The 11,857-nt window shown below is 22.7% G+C and overlaps 3 protein-coding genes across 3 annotated transcripts; 1 reads left to right on the top strand and 2 right to left on the bottom strand.

Moving 5' to 3' along the window:
• Positions 1-288: 288 nt before the first annotated feature.
• Positions 289-3,411, bottom strand: PY17X_1231400 (uncharacterized protein; the record flags this gene model as incomplete). The annotated part of the gene is made up of 1 exon (XM_719461.1): positions 289-3,411. The coding sequence occupies one exon, from the start codon at positions 3,409-3,411 to the stop codon at positions 289-291; it is 3,123 nt and encodes a 1,040-aa protein (XP_724554.1).
• A 1,099-nt stretch (positions 3,412-4,510) lies between these two features.
• On the top strand, positions 4,511-7,139 carry PY17X_1231300 (conserved Plasmodium protein, unknown function; the record flags this gene model as incomplete). The annotated part of the gene is made up of 3 exons (XM_022956831.1): positions 4,511-6,728; positions 6,904-6,961; positions 7,088-7,139. 3 exons carry the CDS (start codon positions 4,511-4,513, stop codon positions 7,137-7,139), a joined length of 2,328 nt encoding a protein of 775 aa, XP_022812674.1.
• Positions 7,140-7,609: 470 nt separating this feature from the next.
• On the bottom strand, positions 7,610-11,551 carry PY17X_1231200 (inositol 5-phosphatase, putative; the record flags this gene model as incomplete). The annotated part of the gene is made up of 1 exon (XM_022956830.1): positions 7,610-11,551. One exon carries the CDS (start codon positions 11,549-11,551, stop codon positions 7,610-7,612), a length of 3,942 nt encoding a protein of 1,313 aa, XP_022812673.1.
• Between the last annotated feature and the right edge of the window lie 306 nt (positions 11,552-11,857).

Below are 11,857 nucleotides of genomic sequence, written 5' to 3'. Positions count from 1 at the left end.
ATGCATGATGTAACGATGCATGATGTAACGATGCATGATGCAATGATGCATGGTGCAGAACAAAATGTGTGTGAATACTAAATTCACTATTTAAATCGATCCCCATTTATATGTATATTCCTTATTGTGTTATATTTTTTATTTAATTAAAAAAAATGATGATGAATAATTTTTCACCAAATTAAAAAGTTTTAGTATACAAATGTATAAAACATGTAAAAAAAAAAATTAAATATAAAAAGTACAAACTCAAAAGTGGCTATAAATGAACACAGAATTTTTTTTTTATTATGGTAAAAAATCTAGACTCAAATATTTTAAAACATTAATATTATTAGTATATATATATTGTAATCCATTATATAGAGTAATAATTTGTTTTAATATAAAAAGAAGAGATATTCTATATTCATCTGAAATTGTTGAAATAGAAGTTCGAGGGTTTTTATTATCTTGTTCATTTTTAGTCATTACATTAGTATTTTTAACTACTGTACTAAAATCGCTATTTATAAAAATACTAAAATGAATTGTAAAAATTGAATTAAGGTAATATAAATGCAAATGTATATGCTTGATTGTATCATTTAGTAATAACGTTTTTATGAAATTTATTAATATATATATAAATGGCTTTGTTAAAACTTTAACACATAAAGGGATTAAATTATATGGGACATTTTCATATACCTCTAAAATATGTTCATAATTATTTAAAGCTAATGAAAGAATAAAAGCTTTAATATATTCTTTTTTTTTTAAAGAAAGCTTAAAATTTTTTACATTAACATTTTGTGTTAAAAATTTAGGATCATAATTAATAGGAACTAATAAACCTTTATATAAATTTTTTGAATTTGGTACATAATAATATTGATGGTCTTTTGTTAGAATATATAATCCGATACTACTTGCAATTGCTATATGTCTATCATCTCCTGATATGTTAATATAATTTAATAATAATTTATATTTTTTAAATTTATTATTTAAAAAATTTTCATTTACCTGACCAGGCAATATATTTTCTTTTTTTTTTCTATTCAATATTTTATAATTATCTAAATATATATCACCTTCTTCATCACTTATATCATATTCATATATATGTTTCCCTTCACTTGTTAAATATCGTGATGATATTTCTCTTTTTATTCCATCAATACAATAATTTTTTGTTAAATCAATTATTTTAACTAATAAATATATATTTGTATCATATATATATAAGCTAACACTTGTATTGGCTACCCCTGCTAAATAATTTCCATTATGTATATAATCGATACATGTAAAATAACAATTTTGATTTACAACAGTATTTTTTCCTTGATCTTCTAAATCATCTACATAAGGATAATTTCCATCTTTTCTATTTCTTTTTTTTTTATTATTATTAATTTTAGGAATAGCTGAATATTCTTCTCCTAATAATCTTCCTCTTTTTATATCTCTTGCACCTTCTATAGTTCCGACAATTTCTTGCACCGATATATCCCAAAAAATGATTTTGCACCCTAAAGTACATACTGCTAATATATCATTACCTCTTGGATCAAAACACATATATGAAATACTTTGTGAATTCATAATTTCTTCAAATTTACTTCCTTTATTTCTTCTTGAATATAAATCCCAAATAAGAATATTATTACCCCATGAACAGGTAGCTATAACTCCTTCATTTTTTAAATTTGTGCTAAAACATATTTTTGTAATTGGAGAATTATGACCATATAATTTATCTATACATTTTCCAGTTTGTATATTCCATATATATACAATATATTCATTTCCTCTTCCTCCAGCAGCAACTATATTTCCACTTACATTCACATTCACACACAAAAATTGTACATTAATTTTTTTAGATATTTTTTTGGCAACAATTTTACCTGACTCGTTCATATTATTATTGCTATTTTTAGCAGCAAAATTATTATCTTCCTCTAATAAATCTGCTGTATATACTTTAAAATTTCTATATCGTAATAAATCAAATGCTCTTAATGTTCCATCTAAAGAACATGAAATAAATGCATTCCCTTGTGGTAAAAAACATATATCTGTAACACTATTAGTATGTGCAGTAAATGTTACAAAATTAATATATGATAAATAGTCATATAATTTTATTGTTCCATCTTCATTTCCTGTAGCTATAATAAATTTACTTGTAAAATTATCAGACTCATGATATGACATTGAATTATTAGTTATATTACTTCCTATCTTTAAATGACTTATGATTGGCGAAAATTTTACACATTTTATATTTTTATTGCTAGTAAATTGTTTTAATATATAGCTTTCACTTTGCCATTCCCATACTATGATAGTTCCATTTGTAGATTCAGCTAAAGCAATCCAATCTCCATCTTTATTTATTACTATATCATCTATTATATTTGTGTTAATTTTAATATTATATAATGACATCATTTCAGGGGTATTATAAATAGCAAACTTCCCGTTACTATACCCAATAACTAATAAATCACGGTATTTATTAAAACACGCTTTAACGACTTCTTCGTTTTTATCTTGATTACAATAATATATTTTTTTATAGCACCACCTCTTTTTGTATGCCTTCACAACCTTGCCACCGTCCACTTGGCCACCTTCCGCTTCGCCCACTTCGCCAGCCTCAACCTCCTCCACCGCCTCTTCCCCCTCTTCTGGGCCCACCTTGGCGAGCTCGTAAGACCAGACTATTATGAGGCCCGATTTATTAACGCTAAAAATAAAATCTCTATTTTTTGAAAAAAATGCTCCAACTATAGTGGTTTTATTACCACTAAGAACAGTTGGGCGTATTTTTTTTTTTTTGCTAATTGTATGTATCCTTATAGTTAAATCATATGAGGTAGTTAAAAAATATTCATCATCAGTTGATATATCTATTGATATAATATTTAAAGAGTGGTAACATAAATCGTTATATTTTACTAATCGATATTTATTATGTTTAGATGGCGTATTCCATATGACCACCCTTCTTCCTATACCAACTAAAAAATACTTTCCATAATTTGTAAAGGTAGCAAAATTAACAGAATCTTGTTCTTCTTGAGGTGTGAAAATATTATTATAATTGAAAGATGTGACTATACCTGTTTTTGATTTAAATAAAATTCTACCTATTATTTTATCTTTTAATAAATTAATAACACAACCATATCCAAATTTATCGATAGTTATACATATATCCATATTAGGATGAATAGCTATATATTTTAAGTCATTTCTATTTTCTGAAACTAATGTATTACATGTATTGCTACATAAATCGTATACATTTATTCTATTATTTATTGGAACAAATAATGAATTGCCATCTTCGCTGAATGCTAACTTTCCTCCTGTATAAAAACTTCCACATATATTACTAAGGTTATAGTTTAACATTTTATCACTTTTATTTTTATTTAATTTATATATATTCACTATATGTCTTTATATTTGACACTAATATCCTTATATAAAATGAAATATATTTTTGGTAACTCTAACGATGTATATATCATATGCATATTTTTTTCTTATCTATCCAAACAGCTAGCTATTTTTTTTTTTTTTAATCATATTTTTTACTATTTTATTTAACCCTATTTTTTATGGCAATCTTTTTCTTCGCTTAATTATCCTACTTCCAGTACATATATAAAAATGGCTACTTAAGGATGTTCTTATAATTGGAAGAAAACAAGCATATGCGTATATGCGTATATGCGTATATGCGTATATGCGTATATTTGTATATATTGTATATTTGTATATATTGTATATTTGTATATATTGTATATTTGTATATATTGTATATTTGTATATATTGTATATTTGTATATATTGTATATTTGTATATATTGTATATTTGTATATATTGTATATTTGTATATATTGTATATTTGTATATATTGTATATATTGTATTATTGCATATATTGTATTATTTTATATATTGTATTATTTTATATATTTGTTTTTTTATTTTACAACGGCAAATTAGTCATGCATTTTCGCTGCTATTAAAAATGGCCCAATACAAAAAAATAAAACTGCCAAATAAAAATGAAAAAAAATAAACATAAAAATGGAAAAATATAAAACAAAATAAACAAAATAAATGGAATAAACAAAATAAATGGAATAAACAAAATAAATGGAATAAGGAAGGATGCATAAAACCAGTTAATTGCTTGGCGACGTAACTGCATGCCTGTATGCAGAAGGGCAGTGCGAAAAGCCTCGGCTCATATATAAGGGTAATTTTTTTACATACTTGAAACAGAAAAAAATGGAAAAATTTGGGGAAAAAATTGGGAAAAAAATTGGAAAAAAAATAGAAAATATATAGATAAATAGATAGAAAAATATATAGAAAAATAGATAGAAAAATAGATAGATAAATAGCACACTTAAAGGCGATTTTTATAAAATCGTTTGAATTATATATTTTTTTTTGTTTTTTTATAATTACAATTTAAATAAAAAAAAATAGCCAAAATATGAAAACTATTGAATTATTATACAATTATAATTTAAGTGGTGATGAAAATGTTATAAGAAGTTATTCAATAAATAAACAAAATAAACAAAATAAAGAAAAAATAAATGAAGGAAAAATAAATGAAGGAAAAATAAATGAAGGAAAAATAAATGAAGATAGTGTAATACAAAAAAATGAAAAAACAACAAACAAGCATATTAATAATTATGTATATGATAATATAGAGGAGGATAATGTAAAGGAAAGTCAAAATATAAATAATTTAAAAAATAAAATAAATGAAGATGAACAAAATAAATATATACAATATATAAATAAGAATAAAGAAAAGCAATCAAAAACACAAATAGATTCTCAAATTAACACAACTAATATGGACAATACCGCCATAAAATTATTAAATAAATATGACCAATTTAAAAATGACAATATTAAAAAAGAAAACATATTTATAAATCATACAAATTCTAAAATGTGTGAAAAAATAAAAAATATAAAAAAAAAACAATCCCCTGACTGTTATGAGTCAACTCACATTTTAGGAATAGAAGGAAAAGGAGAAAATCAAAATATGAATGATGATCACAAATTAAATGATAGTAATAAATGTGATAAACTTGAAAATGATAATAAAAAAAATGATTTGACTTCATCTCTAAATAATATGAATGATCAAAATGGGGAAAGAAATGATGAAAGAGGTGGCGAAAATGACGAAAGAGGCGACAGAAATGACGAAAGAGGCGACAGAAATGACGAAAGAGATGAAGAACGAAATGACGGGCAAATGATAGATAATATAAAATTAGAGATTAAAAAAGAAATATATAAAAAATTAAAAATTGCTTTCAATACTAATATGCAATTTAATATAATCGATCAATATTATATAAAATTTAGAAAAAAAAAGAAATTTAGAAAATATGTTTTAAACACATCTAATTTTATAATAATATTGGGAAAATATTTACGTCTATCATTTTCCACTATTGCAATGGCATTATATTATATGCATAAATATAATAAAAAAAAATTAGCAAAAAAAAATAAACCTATAAATTATATTATTGCTGGGTCATGTATATTTTTAGCATGGAAATTAAGAGAAGATTTTGAACAATGTAAAAAATCACAAAAATTATATGATATACCTAAAGGTATTTTTAAATTACTTAATTATTTTTATAAAAAAAAAATTATCAAAAAAAAAATTAAACAAATTCAACCTAATTTAATATATAACCATAAAAATTGTTATGAAATAAAAAATGACGATACTTTTGATACCCTTATAGAAATGGCTAAAAAAAAAAATGAAATATTAAAATGTACACATGAGCACAATAAAAATGTTAATGTTTCAGAAAACAGCACCAAAAATAAAAAAAAAAGAAAAATCAACACACAAAATGAAGATATAAAAAAAAATGCCAAACACTCATATCATCTAAATAAAGAAGAAGATGAAGAAAAAAAACACTATATCAATTTGTATAATCAATTAAAAGATCTTAACAATATTATTATAGATACTGGATATATATCTGATATAAATAATATTAGTGATGTTAGCGACCTTTTTAATTCATACCTTTCAGAATGTAACAGCGACGATTTATCAGAGTATAATTTTTCGCCAGAAAGGGGGGAAGAAGCGGAAAATGAAGCAGAAAAGGAAGAAGAAAATGATGCAGAAAAGAAAGACACGAACAAAATCGAACACCACAATCTTGATCAATTAAATACAAATGAAGAAAATAGTGATATATTAAAAAATGCACATATTGACAAAAATGCTTATATACAAAAATTTAAAAAATTATGTAAAAAAAAAAAAAAAAATATAAATATTTCATCCTCTAAATGGGTATTAAATAATTCAGGGCAAAAATTGCAACTCATTCAAAAAGCCATGATATATTATGAAGGGGAAATATTAAAAAGTTTTAATTATTTTATAAAACCTAAAATATTATCATTTGAACTCATTCCATTTTTTATAACAAATTTTGTATCAATAATGAATGATTATATACAACCTAATCAAATTCCCTATTTACAAAAATTATCATCTTTAATTATTTTGGATTTTTATAAAACACCACTTTGTTTAATATTTCCTCCAAAAGAAATATTAATTGTTTGTATAATAAAGGGGTATATTTCCTTAAAGTTGATAAATTCGGAATTGGACTTACAAGCTATATCTCTTGAAAGTAACAACTATTTATGAATTTTTTTTTTTTTTTTTTCAATATTCTACATGTACAGTCATGCAAAATTATGTTTTTCTCATTTAGCTAGTATCATTATATTGTCTCAGATTTTCATATTTTCTACTAATTGCGATAATCTAATTTTTATTATATATGCTTATTTCATTCTTCCTAGATTTTGAAAATAAAATAAAGGAGTACGTCCAATCCGTTAGTGGGGATATCCCAATCGAGTAAGCCACAAAGACGCAACCTTATTTTTTTAGTGAACAAAAAATTATGAATGTTCAGGCAAAAAAAGGAAATATTAGCATTTACACACATGTTTTTTTTTTTTTTTTTTTTTTTTTTTAAAAAAGCATTAACCGAATAAAAATGGCTTTGAAGGAAATAAGGCACCCATACCATTAATGGCCTTCTTCTATTTTTTTAAAAGGGCACCCCATTTTAAACAGCTATATGCTTCGTTTTATTGATTTTTTTGACTTTTTCCATTATATTATTGTTATTTTTTTATTATTGTTATTTTGTTATTATTGTTATTTTGTTATCATTGTTATTTTGTTATCATTGTTATTTTGTTATTGTTATTTTGTCATTGTTATTTTGTTATAATTTTTTTTCGATATTCTTCCAGCAGTTGTAATAATAGTGAAAACATCCTCGTTTCATATTATATTTTTATAAAACAGCATGCAAATATATGCATAGATATTAACAAAAAAATAATAAGGAATGGTTTATATTCGTTTATTACAAAATATGTGACTATAATTATTTTTTCTTTTTTGATTGTTAAAATTGAATTCGTTCATATATTTTTATATATTAAATATATGGCTAGTTATTGTCTTATTGAGACATATAACAGATTATATATTTTAGGCAAATATTTTTCTACGTAAAGGGTCACAATAATCGTGATAATTCATTTTATTTTCAAGTTGATCAGATAGTGAATTAAAGTTTTCAACATTTTTATGTTCCCATTTATATACTTTTTTTTTATGAATTAATTTGATATTTTCAATAAACTCAACTATTTTATTACTATGATCATTTTTATTTGAAATATTACATAGTTTAGTATTTTTTTTAAAATAATTTTTAATTTTTTGATCTTTTTCTTGAAAATATTTCATTTCATGATCATATTTTTTTTGGAAACTATCAATAGACATATATTTATTAGCTAGCTGATAATGATAATTTATTTCATTATGTATTTTTTCATTAATTAATTTTATTTTTTTTTTTTCTTTTAAAATATTTTCAAATGAATCATATTCTTGCAAAAATTGAATTTTTTCAGATTTTATATTATTTACTTTTTTCTCATTGTTATCATTAATATTATTATTATCATTAATATTGTTATTAACTGTGTTTGTAGGATTATAAAAAAGCGTTTTTATATCCCCTTGAAAATTTAAACTAATTTTTTTGTAATAATGGCAACTATAAATATAAGACATATATAGTTCGGTGAAAAATGTGTTAATATTACATCCATTATCCATTTCAATAATTTTTTTGAGATAAAATTGGATATTATAAAAAGTAGTAGTTTTATTTGATTTAGCCAATTTATCCCCATTTTGTATTCCTACCAAATCGGTATTTTTTTTCATGTTCCCTAAATTTTTATAATTATAAATAGAAGACAAAGAGGAAGGAGAAGAAGCATAATAATAATGAGCAAACATAAAATATTTTATCAGTTTTGCATTAAAATAAATTGGGCTATATATACATGGTAGATTTATAATATTTTTTTTTATATGATGATCCAAAATAAGTTTCGGTTTTTTTATGTGGCGATCCAAAATAAGTTTCGGTTTTTTTATGTGGCGATCCAAAATAAGCTTGGATTTTTTTTTATGAATTATTTTGGAACTGAAAGCATGCAATCCTTTCATCTGATGGTTACTACAAGGCATTGCAATTTCGTTAAAAATATTTGTATTAGTATTAGTATTAGTATTAGTATTCGTATTAGTATTTTTTTTTTTTTTTTTTTTTTTTTTTTGTACATCCATTTCCTCATTATTATTTTCCTCCGGCATATATGATAAGTTTAAAATAAAATAATTGTAATTAAATTTATTTATATAAAAATAATTAATATATGAATGTAATGAAATAGGCATATTTCCTCGTTTTTTAAATTGTTCAATAATATTTTCTACATCACTTTTATAAGAATTAAATTGGCTTGAAGTGTGAAACAAATTGTCGGTTCTGTTAACAATACAAGTATCTTCATCATAGTTATTCCCATCGCCATACAAATAGCATTTGTCTTCGTCTGCTTCGGTTGCTCTGTTTGGTCTGTTTGGTCTGCTTGCTTCGGCTGCTTCGGTTGCTCTGTTTGGTCTGCTTGCTTCGGCTGCTTCGGTTGCTTCGCCTGCTCTGTCTGCTTCGTGAGGTGGTAGGTGGGTTGGTTGCCATTCTGAAATGATTCGTAAATGGTCCAAATAAACTTGAATAACATTATATTTGGAACAAAAAGAATAATAAACAAGAAAAAAAAAATGAAAAAAAATTTTTAAATAATTTAGATAATTGTAACAAGCAATTAATCTCCAAATTTTAAGTCGGAAAATATTTTTATTTTTAAAAAAATGATTATAATTGTTTTTATAAACATTGTAATATTCAAATGTATAACATATTTCTTTAAAAAAATTAAAAATTATTTGATCACTATTTATTACATTATTTATTACATTATTTTGTGTCTCTATTTCTTTATTTTTGTTAACTTGATTTATATTTGAATATTTTTCCAAATTTAATATTCGATTTTGTTTTAAAAATGTGTTGAACATATTATTGACATTGTACATATTTTTAAAGACATTTGTTTTGCTATAACAGCTATAGAATTTTAAATTTTTATTTACATTTTTTACAATTTTTCTATACCCTTTTAAATGCAAAGACAGTTTCGATATACACAATTTGGTTCCATTTTTGCATCTATACATTTTTTTTTTTTTGCATCTATATATTTTTTCTTTTTTGCATCTATATATTTTTTTTTTTTTGCATGTATGTATATATTTTTTTTTTTTCCTCCGCCTTTCACATTCGCCGAGTGAGACATCAAGTAGTGATTCTACTTTATAATAAAAATGTTCTAGAGGTAAAACCCACCAAAATTTATAATTTCCAATATCTTTGAAAAAGGAGTTGTGTATATAAGTGTCGAGATTATGTGCATTATCTATTTGATTCAACTTTGATTTAATAATACCTAAATATAAATTAATTGAATTTTGTTTTTCTAAATCATTAAAAGAACTAATATAATATCTTTTAATTGATGTAAATAATTCTTTTGTTTGAATAAAAAAATTAATATGTTGTTCAGATGTATATTTTTTATGAGCCATAGAACCTGCATATTGTTTTGCTACTGCATCTCCTAATTGTTCACACATCTGAAAAAGCTTTTTTAAATCATATATAAATAAATCTGATTTTTTTAATACATTTATTAATGTAATAAATTTAATAAACATATATATATTTATAAAAATTTGAGCAGCGTTCGTTCGATCGATACAATCTACACAATTAAAACGAAGCACACCTCTCTGAATCGATAAAACTTGATTATTATGTATAAAAAAAAAACCAATATTATTTAAAGAGAATTTAAATAAACGTTTTAAATGATATTGAGCAAATTTAGTTCCAATTTTATATAATTTTCTTAAATCTAAATGTTTATATATAATTCTAATATTTGTAGGTATATATTTATTAATTAGATTAACACATTTTTTATATGTATTAGATAATAAATCTTCATCACTATATTTATTTTTACTTAATAAATTAACAACGGTAATTGGATATCCATATTTTTTAAATAGATAACTAAAATGTTTTTTTGTACATATAAAATTGATATCATTTTCCATACATTTAATTTTTGGTTTTTTTAATAATTTATAATTTATAGATTGATTCCATAATACAGGCACAGAACCTCTTAAATGTACATAAGATAATATACCATTAGATATATTATTTTTTTCATGTAAAATTATTTCAGATTCTACTTCATTTGCTGAAAAACCATTATAATTTATTCCTCTTTTTCTATATCTTGTTCCAGCATATTTATAACTACGTCTAGCAACAAATATAATATCAACATATTTTCCTGAAAATGATATTTTAGATTGAATTAAATAGCCATTTATTACAAATAGACAAATAAAAATATTTTTTTTTAAAAAAGGTTTACAATGATAGAAATTCCAAATATAATTATTTTTATATTTTTTATTATATATTATATTTCCTTTTAAATATTCTTTTTGTATAAAATAGTTATTTTGTAAACTATTAGCTAAATTATATGTATAAGAAAAATATAAATATTTATGATTTGCTGAATTATAAAAAATTTGTACTAAATTATTTTCATGATTTATTTTTTCAAATATATCTTCTTTAAAAGATATTAACAAAACACTTTTTACACTATATATTACATGTTCATTAAATAAAACTCCGATTTTTTCTTTATCTGTAACTACATATAAATATGGATAATTTAGAAATTTAATACATCCTAATATACCTTCACATTTACATAAATATTCTCCTCTTTTTTTTTTTATTAAATTTCGATAATTTGATTTACCAAATATTTCATAATATTTTTTTATTTCAATTTCTTTACTTCTTTTTAATTCACAAATGCTATATGCATCTTCTTTTTTATTTATACCAACTATTATTATTGTGTTCCGATTATTATATATCTTAAACCTTTTATATACTATTAGGCTTGAACTATACATGGTTTTCTTTTTCCTACATCAAAATGTGTTGGTCTCTTTGTTTCGTTAGCACAGCTTTTTAGTTCGGCAGTACGAATTTGAACGGGGAGAAAAATGATGAAAAAATGATGAAAAAATGAGAGAAAAATGAGAAAAAATGAGAGAAAAATGATGAAAAAATGAGAGAAAAATGATGAAAAAATGAGAGAAAAATGATGAAAAAATGATGAAAAAATGAAAGGGGAGAAAAGAATGCATTGCCAATTCGTACATAAGAAATTGTTTCTAATTTTTTGCTTCTTCAAAATTTGAATAGTTTTGTTTTTG

Source organism: Plasmodium yoelii (assembly GCF_900002385.2).
Source record: "Plasmodium yoelii strain 17X genome assembly, chromosome: 12".
Classification (NCBI taxonomy): Eukaryota; Apicomplexa; class Aconoidasida; order Haemosporida; family Plasmodiidae; genus Plasmodium; species Plasmodium yoelii.
The sequence above is the reverse complement of the archived record's forward strand: the minus strand, read 5'-3'. Positions and strand labels throughout refer to the sequence as shown.